Source organism: Varanus komodoensis, unplaced genomic scaffold (genome assembly GCF_004798865.1).
Source record: "Varanus komodoensis strain SLA01 unplaced genomic scaffold, ASM479886v1 scaffold7_3, whole genome shotgun sequence".
Taxonomy (NCBI): Eukaryota; Metazoa; Chordata; class Lepidosauria; order Squamata; family Varanidae; genus Varanus; species Varanus komodoensis.
The window spans coordinates 16,496,501-16,517,872 of NW_025336480.1; the positions used below are offsets into that span (position 1 = coordinate 16,496,501).

At 43.7% G+C, this 21,372-nt stretch overlaps 1 protein-coding gene across 1 annotated transcript; it reads left to right on the forward strand.

Annotated features, from left to right (window-relative positions):
• Window positions 1-464: 464 nt before the first annotated feature.
• On the forward strand, window positions 465-19,035 carry LOC123035954 (neuropeptide Y receptor type 2-like). The gene is made up of 2 exons (XM_044454658.1): window positions 465-738; window positions 17,463-19,035. The coding sequence occupies exon 2, from the start codon at window positions 17,519-17,521 to the stop codon at window positions 18,677-18,679; it is 1,161 nt and encodes a 386-aa protein (XP_044310593.1). The 5' UTR covers window positions 465-738; window positions 17,463-17,518; the 3' UTR covers window positions 18,680-19,035.
• The last annotated feature ends 2,337 nt before the right edge of the window (window positions 19,036-21,372 follow it).

Genomic DNA, 21,372 nt, shown 5'->3' on the forward strand with positions numbered 1-21,372 from the left:
AACAACAGACTTTCTGGCGGTAAGTGCGTACAGTAAGTGAGTGCAGCAGACCTAACCGTGCTATTGCAGGTATGCATAGGAAAGGATAAGCCCTACTATTTAAACACTGTATCATTGCACATGAGTCACAGCAGCAAGAAAAGGATATGCCCAGGGCTACCTCGCTGCCGAGTGCCACAGGCGGGCATCGCATTGATCAGCTGAACCCCTGGCTGGTGCCCCAAGGACGGTGCCCATTGTACTGCCTGGAACCTGTATTGCACTGGGAGGGAAACCAGTATGGTCATCACAGGACATTTCATCGAGGTAAGGAGCCCTGCCGCGGCTAAACAATGCAAGCGTTGGCTCTCCAATGCAAGCGTTGGCTCTCCCGCTTCTTTCTCTCCCTCTCCCTCTCCCGTTCTCTCTCTCTCTCCCTCTGCCTTCCCATTCGCTAAACACGCTCCCCTCTCCCTCTTTGCCTCACTCAGTATCTAACGGAGCATCCAGCTTTGTGGGGTAGGGAACTGATTGTCAGCCACCTTCAGAATTCAAAGCCTGGCTCATCAACTCTGCCTTCAAGAATGCGCCCGGTGCCAGGGACAAGGGCAACTCTGTAATTTGGGAGGCTTTTCTCTCAAAGTGTTACTTTGAGAAAGTGCTTTTATCTCTGTCACCACAAGATTGCAGACAGTGGAAGAAGAGTGGAAAGGCATAAACAAAGACGGGTCAGGCACAGCAATGAAGCAGTAACTTCGGGTAAGTGGCTTTTCTTTTATTCGTTATCCAGCAAGAATTAGGGGAGGGGGGTGCTTTTCTCATTTGTCAGAAGACTTACAAGTGGCATGTGAAGAGCTTGTTTTTCACTCTGTGGCTGAGATTTAGCATGTCTCGTTTCTGCCATCATTCGTAAAACAGCATCTTTTGCAGCTAATTTTAGGCTGGTGACAGGCAATAGTTTTTAAGAGAGTGGAAGGGGGTAAGAGAGAAGCACTGCTTTCTGTGTTCCTTTTGCTTCACCAGTATCAGCAGTCAAACAGGTTTTACAGGTTTTGGAAGCATCACACGAATTTGCAAAACCTATGCAGGAAGGCAGCAGGGGAGTGAGCATCCATGCAGTGAGAAATGATGTGTCCTGTCACCTTTGATGGTCTATCACCAGCTGTAAGTGTTGCTGGTAGAGGCATTCACTGCCAGAACTCCTGCTAGGAATTTTAGAACATTAGTGAGGTGAGGCTGGAACCTGGAGGTTGGGAAGCAGAGCGCTGAGGAAAGAGTAAGTTGCAGGAGAGGTTTCCATTCTTGGCTCCTATCAATCCCAAGAGTATGGGATAACAGTCTTGCAGAATTCCACTCTCATTCAGTTTTCCAAACAGCTTTTTGTACAACTGCCTGGAGTCAGTTCCTGCCTGTGAACTACTGCTCCGAAGCACTCTTCTTCTGGGATTTTATCCCCAGAGGAAATGTGGGGCAAAGTTGTCGCTTGCCGTGATCATTGGCACACCTTGATAAGCTCAGTTCTGGGCTGCCTTTCACATGCAGAATTAAACCAGTGGGTCAGTTCTTCAGCTTTTGGCAGTCTCTGGTGGATATTTGCTTGCACAGCTGCCAAGTAGCAACTAGGAGGTTGTATGACTCTTGGAGGCCCAGCATCAGAATGCACAATATGTCACCTGTGCTCCTGTTATCCTGTTCCTTCCTTTCAGTCCTGGGTGACAAAGATTCTTCTGCATGGAGGACTGAAAAGAAATCATTGCAGTGGTCCAAATATATTTTGTTTGCTTTCTGACAATGGTCAGCACTTATGTCCAGTTTAGGTATGGATTTAAAAAGAGGACCCTGTACAATTGGGCTAGTAGTTAAGCTAGCCAAATTTGGACTTGTCCTGCGCATCCTTAATTCATTGCTCCCCCGCCTTCTGGCGTTTCTTTTCTAGGCAGTTTGGGAATAGATGCTAAATGCCTCCAGAGAGCAGCTGTTTGGCTGCAGTCCTGAACACATGTAATGCGGAGTCCCATTGAACTCCATTTCCATGAAACAACATGCTTTGATTGCAATGCTTATCCCCAGAGGTGCCCCCCAAGCATACTGATGGCTGTCCATAATGGGGAGGAAATGGTTTGCTCAGATGGGAGTCTTTAGTTCTGCATCATCAGGCCATCAGGCCCACTAGAAATGCGGTAAGAACATAGGAGGCGGCCACACACCAAATCAGATTCTTTGTCCATGTAGCCCAGTATGGTCCACATGGACTGGCAGCTGAAGCTCTGCAGGGTTTCAGGAAGGAGTTTCTCCTGCCCTACCTGGAGGCGCTAGGGGCTGAAATGGGGAGCTTCTGTGAGCAGAACAGAGCAGGTCTTCAATGGAAGGAACAATCTCTCCTTTGGCCCCTTTCTGGCCTATCATTCTGAAGATCCAGTTTTCATTTCCAACACAGGACCTTGAGCTCACTGAGAATGGAAAGTGTCCCGGGGTTTGAGAGGTGGCACAAAGCTCACTGAACTCCCCATTTCTATCTTGTCTCTGCCCTTTGCTTTAGCATCCCACTGATGTGTTCATCTCCTGAGTCAGACACTTGACAAGGCAGAGCGACAGGAAGGCAGGTTTCTGGGCATGCAGGGGAGAGGGACCAAAGTATCCTTCTTTCTGATTCAAGCGAAAAATAAACACTGTTTTGTTCTAATCTTCAACAAAGCAACTTGGTTGAGCATATTATGTAAGTGTCTGCCCCCTTCTGGCAGCATTTTGCAGGCTTTTCATATCAGAGTGTGCAGTGTTCAGATAGGTTCTCTCCTTCTTGGTGACAGAAGTTTACCCCAAAGTTCAAAAAATGACGAATGCATTGGATCAAGATTACAGACAACCAGCGGATAGCTTGATACACTGGCAATGGTAAGCAGTATACCAACAAATACCTGAGCTACGCAAAAGCTCGAGTGGAGATGAATAACCCAGCCCCTGGGAAGATCCATGTTTTTGGGTAGTGGAGCCTTCAGGAATTAAATCACCTCTAAATTCCACCTGATCTTGGGCAGCAACTGACTGGAGCCCAAGACAAGGCAGAGATGTTGGGGGCCTTCAGCATGCAAAACTGCAGGCGAGATGAAACCCATTCTAATAGGTCGTAGCACTGTGATGTGGAAGGCAATGGCAAACCACCATGTTATATTTTTGGAGTGTATGCATAATGGGTAGACGCACATCTAAAGTCTAGCCATGATGATGCCCAACCTCCAATAGCAGGACAACAAAAATCGGAAGAGCGATTTAAGCAGAAAACTAGATATGAGAACTAGTACCAGAAATGATGCTCAAGGTGGTGTGAAGGTATACACAGCCAGCCTTTGCCAAGCCCAGTTTGAAATGTGTGTCACATCCTGGTCTCACCAACCCCTTCATCTGCTATTTGGACAAGCAGGAAACATTCAGCACAGGGGATCAGCATGCGCCCAAGTGCCATGTGGGGTGCAGGTGCCAGATGCACTAAAAACCCAGACTAAAACAAATAATTTCCATCAAGAATCATTCTCAAGAATGCTCTTTTCTGCCATTAGATTTCCTTGCCACCGGGGACTTAATTATTCACTTAATTACTGCTCATCAGTCCATCTTCCTTACTGTTTCTTTTGAAACCTTCCAAATAAAGACTTTCTGGGAAGTTCCCTAGCTGGCTTGCAAACACCATCAATCCATACAGAGAGAAAAACTTGGTCTATTTATCTATTTATACCCAATTTTTTCCTGCAGCCGAACCCAAAATGGCTTACACAATCCTCCTGCTCATTTCCATTTCTCCTCAGGACAACAACCCTGTGAGGAGGGGAGGTTGAGAGCTGGTGACTGGCCCACAACCCCCTCTGGGCTTCACAGCCAAGTGCAGATGAGAACAGGATCTCCCAAGCCACAGTCTAATGCTTTACCACTGCACCACACTGGCTTTGAACCTGGCTGAAATAGAATCGAGTTATTTTATGTGCCAAACATTTCTGCAGTGCAATCCTGAGCATGTTGACTCAGAAGCAAATCTCACTGAGTTCAATGGCACTTATCCTCTAATAATGTGCACTTTGGAAGAAGGGTAGTATGTAAAAGCATTAATAAATATACAGTATAACATAATATAGTATAGTATCACAGCTTTGACATCTTATGCATGTCAACTCAAAAATAAATCTCCTTGAATTCAGTGTGGCTTTTTCCCAAGTGTTCAGATAACACTGTGGTCTTTGAGGAGAAACATACCTGGATTTACTGGTAGCTCTTTTGGTGGATTGGCTAGGATTTCTCCCTCTAAGTATTGCGAACAATAGGCACAAAATGACAGATACCTCCCCCATGCCCTGCCCTACCAGTTGTACCGCTGACTTTTGTATGGGAAGAATGTGAGCTTTCTTTTAAGTACATACGTGTCTTTTGTGCCTGGCTCGTTAGTGGAATTTGGGGTGCAAAACAGATCCTGCAAACCTGTAGCCTGCCTTAAAGTATGCATTATCTTCAGAATATTTGCTTTATAATCCAACGTAAAAAGCAAAAGTCCAGGAGCGAAGAGAGTTCGGGTGTAATCCTAGGCAGGTTTAGACAGAAGAGAGACTTGCAACTCCCAGTATGTCTCAGCCAACCACACTGCCTTTCTGTTCTGGCTGGGACATGCTAGGAGCATTGTAGGCCTTTCTGTTGTTGCTTGAACTTTCCTAGGATTCTGGATTGAATTACACCTCCCCGCCGGACACTTGCTTGGCCCTTTCTTGATAATCATTGGTACGTTTCCATTTCAACCCATACAAAACATGTTGTCAGGATCCAAGTTCTGTAGTAATTGCTGTCTCCACACGTGTCCCGTTAGATAGTTGTTCTTATGATTCCCTACATCCCCCCTCCCCACAACCTCTACAGAACTTGTTTGCTATTACAAAGGACTTCAAGAAAGCTATTGTCTGGACTCCTAGGACATGATGATGATATATTATCAGTATCTCCAGGGAGGAGGGTGAAGCAAGTGGAAATGGAGCATAATAACTGTGATAGTAATAATGACAATTTAGTAACAGAGGCAGATTAGTTACAACACGGAAAGAATCTGAAGTAATTACTGAGAGAATGGGGAAGGAAGGGAAATTGCACACTGCACATATCGAATTTGAGAGAAATGGGGGAGGACTTAGTAGCAATTTAAGGCTCATCTATTTTGATTGAATAAGCAAAGCTTTTCATATAGAAGCAGCAAGGCAATTATTGGAACATGTAATACCTTAGGGTGCTCTCTGATGTGGCTGTCCATAATCCCCCAAACCCAGAGGATTATGGGCATCCAGGGGAAGATGGGAGGGACATGGAGGGTAGGATGCCTAGGATCATTCTCCAAAGCATGCAGAGCATTGAGTTCAGCCATCTCACTATTTTCCATCTCACTATAGCTCTTCCTAATTTATCAACCCCTTTCTATTATTCTATTAATAATCCAGTCAGGCATGATTTCAGGTAAGGTCCCATTAGTAAACAATTCGCAGAGCTCCATAAAAGACACCAAATAGTAATGCATAACTGTCCAACACAGTTGGGACATGGACTCAATGTCCAAGCATTTATTTATTTATTATATTTATACCCTATCTTGTTCCTCTCAAGGAACTCAGAACAGCTTACATAACATATAAATCTATTATGTATTAAATTTATAAATTTTATTTGCTTCCTCTCAATTTTATCCGCACAACAACAGCCCAGCAAAGTAGGTTGGGCTGAGAGTCTGTGACTGGCCCAAAGTCACCCAGTTGGCTCCATGGCTGAGCGGGGACTAGAACCCAGATCTCCTGAGTCACAGTCCCACACTCTTAGCCACTACACCACACTGGCTCTCAGTATTAATATGTTATATTCAGAGAAAAGTTTTGGATGATACTGACTTCACCCAAAACATCCTTTTATTATTGGCCAGCAAAAACTGAATGCAGAAAAAAGAAAAATATTTATGTTCTTATATATGTATCATAATTTGTATTACTTGTTGCAATAGGTCAGTAATTTCAAAAGTAGAACTTATATGGGAATTATATTTGCATGCAAAGATGAACCTGGGGACAAAAGATGCTTTTTTTGAATCCCTCTCCTATCCAATACCAGAGCAGAAGCTGGAATTTCAGATCTATGAGCAATCATGTGTCTGGAAATAGATCTAACTTGAAACATAAACTGTCAGATGGCCAGGTATCCTCTGTAAAAGAGGACACTTCTCTATCTGGCGGGCTGCCCCGTTCTGCTGAAGAATAAGAAGGCACGGGGATCTTGCCACCGGCAGCACAATGAAAAGGCAGACACAGAGTTCCCTGGTCACCGTGTTCCTCACCAGACTGAGATTTACCATCTCTCTGTTTAAATTACAGTAGACCTTTTCCCTGAATTTGCTTCTGTGTGGGTGAATTAGCATATGAACATTGGCATCCTCTTTTGTGGTGATGCATTTCCTTTTCTTTTTGGCAACTTGTATGTGGCCTCCCTAAAAAGTGTGGCATTGTTGCTGCAAGTTCTGGCACAGAGGCCAAAGACTAAGTCAATTGATCTAAACAATTGATCCAATTGTTATAGCAAAGCCCACAAGTCCAGTGACACCTCAAAACACTGTGGGCCTGGAAATTAGGCTCTGTGCAATCACATAGCCTCATTCATGCCGTCTTCAGCTTGTAGTCTTCCTGTGTTAACCACCATTTCTTCAATGTCTTCTTTTCTTACTGGGAAAAAAGTCTGTTAGGAACAAAGAGAAGAATAGCTGCTTGCACACAAATGGATTTTATTCTTTTATTTTTATTTATTTATTTATATTGCGATTTATATCCTGCCTTTTTCCTACAAAGGGTTCAAGGCAGCTTACATCATTCTCCTCCTCCATCTTATCCCCACAACAACAACCCTGTGAGGTAGGCTGGGCTGAGAGTCTGTGACTGGCTCAAAGTCACCCAGTTGGCTCCATGGCTGAGCGGGGACTAGAACCCAGATCCTCTGAGTCCCAGCCCCATGCTCTTAACCACTACACCACACTTCTTGACACAGATTGCAATGGAGACTTCCTTTTAGCCCTTCTCAGCCATCTGTGATAATATTAAAGGTGTGTGAACTTCTGAATACCTGGCTCTGGAACCAGACACCCTACCAGTGTGGCCTACGATTTCAAATTCAGAGTGTAGAGAGTTGATTGGCTCCTTGACCCAAGGAAAAGCCCATGGAGAGCATATGGTACTTCCTGAGGCATCTAAGCTGCATGCTTATTGATGGACTTTTACTCTCCTAAGATTGTTTTCTGTAGTTAACAATGCTTGTGCCATTCCCTCAAACTAGAAACAAGGCATCATCCATCCAATTTATAAAAATGTAGGAAGCAGGAGCCTGCCAACTATGGCTGCATTAGCCTTCTGGATAAATCCTCCAAGCTATATACATATAATCCCTCAGGTAAACTGACAAATTGGGCAGAGATGATAAACGTTTTTCATCCAGAGCAGGCTGGCTTCCTCAAGGTGCAGTAGGCCACTTTTATGTATTGAAGGACTTGATTCAGCAGCATACTGATAAGACATGAAAATCATCTTGATGTTGTGTTTATTGACCTTGCATCAGCCTCTGACTGAATCGATACATCCAGACTATGGGGAAATCTCGAGAGGACTGATGTAGATAGAAAGTTACTCAAATTATGGATCAAACTGCAGCTGTGGTGAGAGTGGGCCACCGTGGTTCTTTCCCTGGCCCTGGTCCACTAAAGAGAAGCATCAAGCAGGCCTGTTGGTCTCTTTTTATTTGATTTTTGTATTCATGATAAAGTCGAGTCTATGAAGTCACAGGGATTTTTTTTCCTCCTTCACTCAGCGGGTTCAAAATCTCTATTTTACTGTATGCTGATTACATGGCACTTATCTTCTGTCGAGATTGGGTTTAGAAGAATGTTGATTAGAGAGGCTGATTATTGTTATAAGGAGAAGTTGAGGATTAACTGTAATGAAACAAAGGTTGTGATTTTCAGTAGGAACAGAGCCAAGCACAGATGGACAATTAATGCTGGACAAATGAAACAATGACCCCCTTTGAATATTTGGATGTTTCATTCAAGAATTTTCTTTCTTTGAAGGTACATCTTATTATAGCATCCTTAACAACTGTTTAGGAGGATTTGTCTGAATTTTTTTTTTGTGCAAATTGATAGTCCCTGCACTTAAAATATTTCAGGGCAAGGTGATTGTTCAGCTGCTGTATGAGTTAGAAATCTGGAGCTGGAACAAGAAAGCTCTTGTCCAGCTGGAAATAATTCAAAGTAGTTTCTTGAGGAAAATCTTGGGTCTCCTGCAGGGCACCCCGCTTTCCATGTGGGACAGCATTTCCCTCAATTTCTGTAACAGTTTAGCAGTCATTGATAAAATGTTTTGGGAAATTGGACAGTCTTCCGGAAGCCCATTTAGCTAAATCCTGCTATTGTCAGTACTGAAAGGGGAACTGGTGGGTAAACATGCCTCCAATTCTGCAAATCTATTGTTTGCCCATATTACAGGACATAAAGGATATATTACAGGACATTTAAAACAACAACAAAAACTTGAATGTGATGCCAAGTGTAATGGTCTGATCCGGTGCTCAAAGTTCTCCTTGTGGTACTCCTTCTTTAAGAAAAATAAATTTATTTCACAGGATTTACTCAATCTTATAGATGCACTGTTATGGAAAGCATTTACAAGTTTGCTTTTTCAGTCTATGCCCTTGGCATATCTGGAGGACAGATTCCACAAAGTCCCTATGAAGCAGCTTCTTTGCCGCTGTGGTCAGGGCCAACCAAAAGAGATTATACATCATGTCCTGTCCTGCCTACTAGTGACACAGCAGAGGTAAAATACTTGGCCAGAACATAGCTAAATTCTTAGGCTCAGGAGTGGAATGGATTTGCCACATGCTGGCAAGATGTGCTTCCTTGCGTCAGCCACTAACTGGCCATTTTTACTCTACTGACCTTCAAGATCAGAAAGTCTTGATGAATCTGTTAGATATTTTGCTAAGCTCTTGTTGAGGATTATTTGTCGTATTAGAATGGTGTTCATTGTAAATACAGCAGTAATTGTATAGTCAAGATTTTATTGTTTTATGCGTATTTTAGTATTTAATCATTCTTGTTTTTAGGAAAATACATATATATATGATGTAATTTTTGCTGTGTTGGGACCTGCAGTATCTTCTTGCTCTTCCTTTTCCTTCTGCTGCATGGAGCCTTCGGATTATTGCTGTTGGAAGCTCTCCCTATGGAAGCACCCAATTCATTTTATTATGACATAAGAATGGCACAGAATCCATTCCATCACAATCATGAAATAGAGGGGATGCAGACCAATTATGATGGAGTGGCTACCCCAATCAATGTATTTATTATTTAATTTGCAGCATTTTCACCTTGTTCTTCAGCTCAAAAAGCCTCTCAGAGTGGTTTGGCAAGGTTAATGATAAGACCAAGCCGATGTTTTTGCATGTTGGGCTACAGGCCATGAGGCGTGGGGCTCAGGGAAGTGCCAGGAGAAAGCATTCCTCAGAAAGCTCAGCAACCCACACCATAAATCATTAATGTTCCAAACTGCTGCCTCCAGAATAGCAGCTTTGATTTGGAGAGCTCCAGGCTAAAGGCTTGAATTGAAAATCAGCCTCTGATCCTGAGCAAGCTATTTTCACAGGAATGCATCTCTTTACCTGAGACAGAGGATGAAAAGCAGTTCTTTTTCAACACCAAGAGCCACGTGTCTGAACATCATTTTTGCTCTTCCCTGGATCTGCTTTCAGAAAAGAAGGGAGGGCTCAGTCTCCCGTATTCCTCAGGGCGACTTGTGGAAGCAGCATGGACTCACTAATAATGTGCCCAAATACTCCATTCACTAAGGGGACTTTGGGGGACTTAGTTTCATTTTATTTAAAATAAAATAATATATAATAGTAAAGTAAGGCTGAGTCCCCTGAAATGGTTATAGAGAGAGGAGAATTTCTGCAAAGATTGTAAAGCCTACCCATCTTTGAAACTGAAAAAGCTTCCTAGAGTGACAGGCCCTGCATAACACAAAAAGAAAAATAATGGGGTAGGAAAAGAAAAACTAGAAAAGCACTAATTCTTCCTGTTGCTGTGACCCAAGAGAGTGTAACGCAGCCAGATGCTGTTGGTGCTCGTAGCATGACCAGCTGGAATAGAAACAGATAATTTCATCCCTAATTATGGGGAGGCGTTGATGGCAATTTCAGGTTGTTTGGGGAGGTCCACTAGATCCTCTGAGAGGGGGCCATGTCTAGTCCTGACTCAAGTTTACTGCAGATGGAAAAGAGCCAAGAAGGTTTACTAGATTACCCGATAAACATATTTGTTAATACTGTCAAAGAACTCCTGATGAGGTAGGGTTTCCCTGTGTAGCAGTCATGATGGGTTTTTTCCAGCATGATTTGCTGTCTTTTATGTTTAATAATGCTTTCTTCCAGTTTGCTTGAGATAGACAGTAGGCAAATTGGTTTGTCATTTCCTGGCTCCCCCCACCCTCCTAGCTTCCATTTTAAAAATTGATGTCATTTTAGCAACCTTTCAGTCTTTTGGTAACAAGGCAGTTTGATTGATGCTGCACAATTGTGTTCAGAACAGCAACAATTTCATGTCTTGATCTCTTTAAGAACTCTCAGGTGTATACCCTCTGGACCTCCTGATTTTTAATTTATCCATTAACCCTAGGCCCTTGGCCTCTTTCCATTTGTCTTCATTGTTGAGATCCCTTCTCTGGAAAAAGTTGTGGTGTTCAACCTCTTCTGAGGTAAAAAGAATACATTTAACTTCTCGCCTTTCTCCTTCTCCTTCTCCCAGATTCTGCCTTAGCTATCACCTACCATCACCTACCATTGTTGTATATTTGAATGTTGTATATTTTAATTTTATGTTGTGAGCCGCCCCGAGGCTTCGGCGAATGGGGCGGCATAGAAATGTTTTAAATAAATAAATAATAAATCATGGCTGCTGCCTTGTATTGCTATGCTCATGCTTTGACTGCAGTTTCCCCTTGTGCACCTTCAGTGCAGCAGAAAGAAGGCAAGTACATCTGTACCTAAAGCTACAAATGGCATAGGAAGGAAGGACCCTCCATGAATATCTCTGGTAAATCTGCATCTGGGGTGTGTGGGACTGCAGGTTAGGGCACACCTGTTGCATAGAGAAGCATATATTGCTTTTCTATGCAACAGAGTAACTCCACAGAGGAAATGAGCTGTTGAGAAGGAAACTTTTCACTGCGGGCACAATCCTGTACACATTTAGAGAACCTGCCTTATGCCCAAGAGAACTCCTGACCTCATACAGTGGACCTGCCAATCATGCTTACAAATATTTCAGTTGGAGCCACAGAACCACCAGCAGCAATGCATGTTCTTCTGTGTTGTTCACAGGCTTCTCAGAACAGCTAAGAACAGCTAAGGTTTCTTTCTAACCTTATCTGGTATCTTAGGGTGACTGTCCTGCCCTCTCATTCTAGTCAGTATCAAGTATTGTCAAACTGTTCTATTAGTTCAGGCTGATTCACCTCCAAAGTACTTCTCCAGCTTTAACTAAATCTGTTCTGCTTAAATCTCATCCCATGACCTGAAAGCACTCCTTCACATACTGCATGTCAAACCAGATGCAATGAAAACATTATAATGTTTTTATGGCACTAAGTCACTTCTGTAATGTATCTGAATTATGGAATCACATGACTGAATGATCTTTTATTAAGAAACTAAATAAAATAAATATCCCTCCATAGTGATTAAGGGCGCAATGCATGCACATTCACACAGAAAGAAGTCCTGCAATTCCCAGCATTCCACAGCCTGACTTGCTGGCTGGGAAGTGCTGGAAATTGTACGGTTTGTTTCCCATCAAAATGCACATAGGATTGTGCCCTAAAGTAAAATCTTTCTTCCCAACAATTCTGCCTGCCTGCCCCCTGCCTATCTATCTATCTATCTATCTACCTACCTACCTACCTACCTACCTATCTATCATGTATTATCTGCCCCAGGAAAATAATGAAACTACCTTGCGATGGCAAGGCACTTGTCATTCTGTCAAGATTTTCTGCAAAATGTCTTTCCATTGTAGAGACATTCACAGATTTGCATTTTATGAGCCACCCACTGCCTTTGTATCCTACCCTTCTTCTAATCTAAGGAGTTGAGAGTAGTACCTATGAGATCATCTCATTTCTTCCCTTACAACAACCTTATGTGGTAGACATGGCTCAATGATGGAGGAGATGATTTTGCATGTGGAAAGCTCCTGGAATCAATTCCTTGCCTCCTCGGTTAAATGCGTTTCAGGCAGGGGGGCCAAACATTCTAGCTGGAAAGCTGCTGTCAGCCACTGCACGCACAATACCGAGCCAGTATTGGCTCCATAGAAGGCAGCTTCGTCCAGAAGGCACGACTGAGCAGCAGTCTGAATTCCAGTGGTCCCCATAAAGGCCCAACATGGCATCTGCTGCACTAGCCCAGCATGCCTGACATCGCCTCAATGGTTTGGCCATGACATCACCTAGGTATTATCCCAGAGGGAAACAGACATTTTAAATCACCCTAAGTGTTTATTACCACATAAAACCGTGATAGTCCCTTGAAGCTTTCACAATTATATAACATGGTCAAGACTGCAAATAATTATTCCTGTCTGTGCCAGTCAGTGAGTCTGTTTAGCTGTTGTTTTCATTCTTACAAAATGGGCTCAAGGCCAGAGATTGTGCCATATATTCTGTGAGCCTAGATGAGGCTTTAAAAATGGTGAATCTGTTTGTGCAACTCAGTGAATTTCAGCATGTGTTTAATGTTAGTGACTTGCTTTCTGTTAGGAAGAACTTCACTGCATAGCCTTAACCAGTCCAAGAGCATCACAAATAATCTTTGATCAGTATTGTTATTATTATCTGCTCCATTTCACCTCATTTCTGAAGTATACTAATTCTGAAATATTAGCCTTTTTAAAAATCCATTAAGCAGGTTTGCTTAATATTGCAAATGGTCCTAACAATAATTATGTCTCCATCTGCCCACTAATTGATAGCTTTTAAAAACTGTAGTTTTGTTTATTTTGCAACCAGCTGCTCTTTGGTGTGAGGGAAAGATTGAGGAGATAATTCAATTTACTTTAAGGGAAAGGAGGTAACTGAGCATTTTATAGATTAAACAAACAGATTCTGGAGCAGAGAAAAATAAAATATATGAGGACAAAACACCACATTAGAAGACTATAAAAGAATAGAATACCAGTAAAAATTGTGACTGGTCAGTTGAGGAAGACAGCATGAAATAAAGATGCATTCAATGGGTGCAATCAGCGCAGTTCCCTCAGCAAAGGAGGTACATGCTGAAAAGAGGCAGCTCCTGACAGCAACTGTGCCGTTTTATTCTGCACTAGCTCCTGCTTTTGGACCAGCCTTAAGGTGCCTTTATCACTGTGCCCAAGCTCTCCCTGTAGCTGGCAAGCCAGCCACAGCTGGCCACTTGGGTCTCCAGCAACAGTGATGGATCCCGACTGGGCAACTAATTTTTCAAAGGGGATGCAAACCCACCCAGTGCAGGCAATGAGCCTATCTCACGGTCTCAGGAACCACTTACCCACAGGACACAGTCTTGCCAAAATCCAGCTCTAGCCGATGGGCTCTCATCCAGCCCATCGCTGAGTCTAGGCTCCGGTCCAGCACTGGCTTATGATGACTGCTGACAGCTTGAAGCAGACAGATCACTGAAGCCAAACACAATGAGAAAGGGAAGCTATAATGCAAGCCTCCCCCAGATCACTGTTTCTACGGAATGTTCTTACGTAACAGGTTTAGTATTTGGCATGATTTTAATGCACATGAGAGAACGGGATGAAATGGTGGTGCAGACAAGCTAGCAAATGGTTAAAAGCAGACATGCTGTGTTATGTCAGCTTGAGTGCATATCTCAACATACGTGCTGCACGTAGACATATACCCTTTGATCCAGCAAGAGGTGAACGGAAGGAACCTCTGCATGGGTTACTGATGTGGACGATGATGAACAGCCGTACCTGCACCGCAGTGCTCATCTGAGCCCGTCTGAGCTGTCTGGATGTTTCTGCTTGAGGTGGGAGAAGGTGGTGCCTCCCAGCCAGGTGCAGGTGACAGCTGTGCATGACTAGTGCCGAACTGGGTCTATTGCGCCTCATTGATTTAAAGCTGGAAACTATCAACCGAGGCTTAACTTGCATATGAAAAACTACATTCATGGAACTGACCAATATCTTCTCTTGACATTGGCAAGTACCTTTAGCAATATCAGTTACTAACAGGTAACATTAGCACCTTTAATGTTCTGAAGATCAAAAAATTCTCCACTGCCCTAATTTGCAATGTCCATTAGTTGTTTCATGAGTGGAGAAATCAGGGGTGAACTCAACTATCCTCTTCTTCCTCGGCATGCAATGTATGCTTCTTTACCCAAGCTTGCAGGTAGCCTGTATGGCTGAGTTAGTGGGGTGCAGTGAGCAGAGGAAGTCCTACCAAGGCTCATGGTGATGCACCCCTTGGTAAATGTGGGGTGTTTAAATGCACAGAACAATGTGTGAACATTTGAAACCTGGAACTAGGCTGTGCTCATCTTTCATTCCATATCCCATCAACTTTTGAGCTGTGAGCTACTGTTGACTTCTTCTCAAAAATTTGGGTCAATTTGCCACCTACTGATGAAGGCGCAATGAGCCAAAAGAGGTGTGCTTTATGAGAAGCAGTAAAGAAGTGGAAGAGACAGTCTTTATCCCCAGAACCTGGCACAGACAGAATTTGTCTGTGGCTACCGCAGAATAACTGCTGTAAAGATCACCAGCCCTGATCAACGAACTAGTAAATGTCCCTCCATGCCTGCACACAGGGAGGCTACAGAGAAAGAGGAAGAAACAGCTAACACCAAGCTAAAACAGGCATTTTCTTTCACTGTTGTGTATTCCAAGTGGTAGGGATTAGGAGTCAGGCACTGCAGTAGTTCCCAAGAGGTGTTGTGAACTCTGTTCTGTTGAGTAATAAATGAGCACAGGGTCATTTATTATAAGTTGCAAAATAACCCCAGCCTCTGTCACCATATGGCCTGCCATCACTTTGCCTCCTCCACCCCCACATTTATTTAAGGAACCACTGTGTGCATTGCACAAAATAACAGAGACAATGACTTCCTACTCAAGATAGATTCAGTAGAAATCAAGCCAATGAGGATTGTACACAATAGCAAAGTTCCCCCACTGTTTCACCAAGACTGTTCAATTTTGGAGACTTACTAATGTGAAATTTGTAACACTTTCTTTGGAAGAGAACATCAGTTGCCTGGAAACAACTGCAGAAGAACAACCATTCCATTTTCAGATCCTCATATCTTTTTTTCAAGATTTGATGAAATGGTCAGAACAGAAGGGAACACTAAGAGGATGTATGTGCTGCATGATGAGATAATGATCAGTTGTAAAGACGTATCGGTGATATTCATTCAGATGAAGTTTAATGGAAGTTGTAACTGAGACGCTGTCCCTAGCAGTAGGAAGGAAACATAACTTTGTCCATATCTGCCTTTTCAGAGAAGTTCACTCAAGCATGTAACCAGGCCCAGAGCCAGACATTTTGCTGCCCAAGGCAGATCAGACATCAGCCCTTCCTGTCCGAGGTATAAATGCTGACTGGAATGGCAACTTCCTCTGGCACGAAGAAAGGGACAGCATCTCCGTCCCCAGCTGAAGGCAGCAGGCTGTGGCTCTGTCCCCCAACTGCTTGCTGTCTCCTTCCCATATGTACTGCTTGAGGCGATTGCCTCATGCTGACCCATGACTTCTGTCACCACTAGCAGTACGATCCTAGCCTCAGGTTACACCAGATGGCCAAAATCCTCTTGTATCCTATTTTGCCCAAGTCTTTCTTCCCAACTATGTCTAATAACAGCATCGTCATGGGTTGATTTCAAGCTGAGATATGGTAAAGTGGGGGGAAGGGCAATCACTCCTCCCAGCAGTAAGAGAAAGAGGAAGGCTGAGAATCAGATTATGTGGAGGGAAATCTTTGTTGAACTGAAAAGAGGCATACAGTGTTTGAAATAATGATTAAAGTGGAAAGTAATATCGAACATTTTAATTAAAAAAGGTTTCTTGCAGCTAAGTCATTCTTCAATATTTAAAGCATAGAAATGTTATAATAATAATAATAATAAAAAATGTTTGGATGTCTGTCAACATGACAGCCATGAGTAAGTCAGCCACTTTGTCCTGCTGGGCATGTAAGTCTCCTATTTCTAAGTTGAGGGGCCTGCAGCAGGGCTTCGGTAAGCCACAGTAAGTAGCGCTGAAGGGTTTAGGTTCGACTCTTCTTTTCTTGTGAATATTTTATGCAATTCAGTCCTAGGCTTGCTTACTCAGCACAGGGCCACTTTCAAGTCTGAGACTCCCTTCAGCCAAGTGTCCTGTGGTGGGCCTTTCTTCGTCAATAGGGCTCAAGCATGGGGCCACCTGCAGAGGCTGGCAGCACCATTTACTTTACCACAATTCCCCAACAGAGGGACTCTCAGGACATGGTGGTAAATTAAAATGGTGGTTCCCAGAAGCTTGCCAGGGGGCACCATAGAGATTCCTCACAATCCCCCCAGGTCAGCACTCTATTTGGTGCATTATGGCAGCTTCTGGACTCAGCTGCTCAGCACCCACTAAATCAGAGTGTTGGTGGGGGGCCCTGCCAGAGTGCTGGAGCCCAAGGAAGGCTTGACTCAGCAGTCCACCCTACTAAGGCTGTATGGAAGTAAGTCTCTCTCTCTCACTCTCTCTCACACACAGGCTAAACTATCACATATTCAATTTTCTTCTCAGGGCTGTATTGTTTTATATATTTATATATTTGTATTCTTCCCCATCCTTCATTCAAATTTAATTATTCTGTAAAGCACAGCCAAGGTCACCAGACCCCAGGAGAAGAGGCGGCCTGTAGACCAATGGCTGATAGCCTTTAATAGTTAAATAGAAGATCTGGTTGATGGAATTACATCAGCATGGCATTTAGAGGGGTCCTTTTAGCCCATGTAAATAAATGGATGGAATTTCAAAACAAACAAATGAACAAATTGTGTCATTATTTTAAAAGAATTTAGTATGGCCCAGCCTTTTAGCCTTTGATTTTAATTAATTTGATCATGCAGATAAAACAGGGGTCTAGCTAGGTCGACACTTGTTTTTTTGAGAATGGATATGGTAACTATGCCCTCTGGCTATGTAACTATGCCCTCACCCTCCTGCCCTGGCAAACATATAATGCCTGCCATTTGCTATTTCAACCTAGGATAGGAACTTATGGACGGAGTGTATAAGTTTGAAAGACTGACTTGGATATGTCAGTGTAATGTGAAATACTCCACTTTTTCCCTCCTTCTTGAAATGCCATCCCTTGAAAAGAAATTGTGCTTGCTTATTTCCCTGTTCACAGGTAAAGCTGCGAGCGTCATAGAAACCATCAGACCAAAGGCAAGGCAATCCATCATCATGGGGCTGCTTGATCAAGGCAACGGCACAATCAACTCGGAAGAACACTTCCTGGATAAAAAGCTGTCATTTGGCTGGCACACCAATGGCCTTGCCCCACCTCATGAGGGACTCCAAGAATCCAGTGATATTATGATGGACAGCACCAAGATCTTGGGGGTGCAGATTGTACTGATAGCAGCCTACTCCCTAATCATCCTGCTGGGATTCATTGGCAACTCCTTAGTCATCTACATGATTGTGAGATACAAAACCATGAGGACTGTAACCAACTTCTTCATAGCTAACTTGGCTCTGGCAGACTTGATGGTAGACACGCTCTGTTTGCCCTTCACCTTGACCTACACTCTGTTGGATGAGTGGAAGTTTGGGGCTGTGCTTTGTCACCTGGTCTCCTATGCTCAGGCTTTGAGTGTCCATGTGTCCACCCTCACCTTAACTGTGATTGCTCTGGACAGGTATAGATGCATTGTTTTTCACTTAGACAGCAGGATATCCAGGAAGATCAGCTTCATCATCATAGCTACTACATGGCTAATCGCTGCTGTCCTAGCCAGCCCATTGGCCATCTTCCGAGAGTACAGATATGAAGAAATTCCATCCATCAATCTCAGAATAGCAGTCTGCACTGAGAAATGGCCTTCTGAAAACAGGGATGCTGCTATATACAGCTTATCCATGCTGCTCTTGCAGTATGTTCTCCCTCTTTCTGTTATCTGCTATGCCTACATCAGGATTTGGTTCAAGCTGAAGAGCCATATCAGTCCCACTTCTAGAAACGACAGTCACTGTCGCAGGAGAAAGACCACAAAGATGCTGGTCATGGTGGTGGTGGTTTTTGCCGTCTCTTGGCTCCCTTTCCATGTTTTCCAGCTCGCTGTTGATCTAGATCTGGTACTCATCCTCCATGACTACAAACTCATTTACACTGTGTTCCATGTGGTAGCCATGTGCTCCACTTTTGCTAACCCCTTGCTCTACGGCTGGATGAATAAGAACTACCGCAATGGGTTCCTCATGTTCTTCCGCTGCCAGAACAAGCCAGAGAGACTCTATACAGAGGGATCTATGAGAGGAAGGTCCTACACTTTCAGAGCCACCACCTGGAATGGGAGCATCAGGCACTCAACGGGCAATGGGCAGCTGCCAACCCAGGTTTAGTGCACGAGCATCTCCACCAAGGCGCTGGAACCTCAGCAGTGTCCATCTAGAACTGATGTTTTTTTCTAAAAATAAAAATGCGCTGTATTGCCAAAATGCTATCACTGTCTTAGCCAAATAAGAGTCCCTTGTCTATCTGTCCAAAGAACCTCATGTACTGTACATTCTATTTCATGAGCAAGCTGATTAATACTTGCCTCAGTTTATGTGTTTCTTGTTGCATCAGCAGTGGAAATTATATTGTACACAAGATGTGTTAATTTATGAAACAACTGAGTCCAACTGTTACCTGAAGGAGGGCAGAGGATCATTTAACTGTTTTAGGCAGAAAGTCTCTGCGCCAGTCCTGACAAGCTACAGGACTGTATGAGTCACATTAAATATACTGTCTATTCTTTTAACAGGCACGTCCTTTTGTTCTTTTGAATTCCTCATACCAAAGTCATATTCTTTCTTTCCTAGACCCTAATTAGCATTAACATTTCAGGAAACTGTGTTGCTATTCTATCTTTTTCTTCCCCAATGGATTTTTTTTTTTCTGGTGAGGAAAAAAGAGAGAAGGAGTGGTGGGAAAATGTGGGAGGACTCCAAATTGAAAACAACATTGCCTGGCTGTGTGATTGCACAATAGACATCTTGTCTGGGAACACTTCCAGCTTAACTATTGCTATTATATTATGGGTATTTTAAGCGACATATAACACAATCATAGGTGTGTACCACATGCATTCTGTAGACTAACTTGTGCAAAATACTGAATTTCAGGTTTCGAAACTGTTACAAATGAGTTCTGTGCTAGGCCTGCATTGGTGTGTCCAGCAGGAATGGCTGCCACCCAGAATGGCCACCTTTTTGTATTTTCAGCTACTATAATGATGTGGTGAGCATGCTGCATCCTACAATCAGTCTCTGCTTGGAATCCAGGTCAAGAAGCAATGCTACAGTCTTGTTGCTTTTTTCCTATTACCCATTGGCTGGGTTCATACAACATGATAATCCATTGTGGTTTATAAGCCATGCTGGGTTAGTGTGTCTTCTGAACCTAGCACTCTTTCTGAGGCACAGTTTATAAACTATCCTGGCATGGCTTATAAACCCAGGTACTCATGGGATACTCATGTGGGCTTAATTAACCCACAGGGCAGAAATATGCCATCTTAACCCAGATGACCTGCTAAGACACAGTCAAGCAAAAGCACTGCCACTCTGGCCAAAGGGTCTTCATCTGGCCAGGTGCCCAGGCATGGCTGCCTTCAGATTTGCCTGTGCTCCTGCCGATGGAAAGCAGGATCCCTTTCCCTTCAGTTTTAGAAGGAGCATGGGGGAAGCTCTGGGCTCCATGTCTTGCTGTTTCACTCCGTCGGCATCGGCAGGTGAGCAGGACGGGAAAGTGGATGACAGAGCCCCAAGATGCCAAATCCCCAGGGAAGTTGATGCATCATGTGAACCCATCCACTGTCTTAGCAGAAGCATCTGGGGGTCTGTTTCTGTGGTTATCAGGGCAGCACCATGAAAGGAATTAGAAGGGCAAGCAGTAGCAATAGAGACATTCCAGGACTGGGCCACACGCATCCTATTTTAAGGCATGTTTGTGTGGGAAGAGAGATGAATCCCACCTCAGAGTTGCAGGAATGCTAGTAAGTAGGTTTCCCAATGCAGCTATTAGCTCTTTGCAGGAGGATTACCTCATTTGAATGAGTTCAAGAATCGAACCCTTCAGTATTCAAAAGAGGAACGTGAAGTGTTGTGGTTACTTCCCACCCAGACTTAGAATACTCTATCCCGACACATACCTGCTGCCTCACTCTGTGCTTAATGCCTGGTTTGCACTTTTGTTGCACCACTGCCACAGACATGCTACTAGCACTGAATGCACATTTCCATGTTAGCAAGGGCCCCATAAGTAAATCCACATGAACTGGGCAAATTCAATACCTGCTGCATTCTGGTTCTGTGACTAAGCACCGGGGTTTCCTCTTCTTGGTATGAATGTTAACTGCAGTTATGGGGAAAGTGCAGTGACATTTGTAAAGGTAAGCTGAATAATTTAATAGAAAAGATATAATACCCCAGTGCGCTTTGACTGGAGTCCCGATGCAGCTCTGGAGGGTCTCTGCTCTACTCTTCCATATCTCCAGGTTATGAAACTGCTGGGCTGTTCCAACCAAACCAAGAATTACCCTGCCTGTGTAGCTCTGGATTTAACTGCATACTTTTCTGCAGAAACAACTATCATGGTGGAAGATGGTACATACTGGGACCCTGGTGTGGAAGTATGGGGGGGGTGCACAAAGGGGCTTTAAGCACTTGCTTTTCACCACCATCACTGTAGTCTCTCTCCTGCAGTTTATTTTGCTAAAAAAGGGTGCCATTTATTTCAATGGGGCCTTTTTTGGTCATGCAGATTACAGGCTTGGGAGTCCCCATATGGATCAGAACTGCAATGGAGGCAAAGGGCCAAGAGCTCCCTTCCACTTCCCCTTTAGGCCACCAACCTGGATCAGGCCCCACACACTGGCAAGTTGTGAAAAACTCCAAGCTCAAGACAAAATCCCACTGATGCTCAAGGCCTTTGGTTCTGTTTGCTAAGTGACCAGTTTCCACTGGGACCAGTGCAAATAGACAAGGGACATCTGCTTGCCCTACTCTCCACACATAGGAAACTGGTCCACACATATATCTATTTCTTCTGA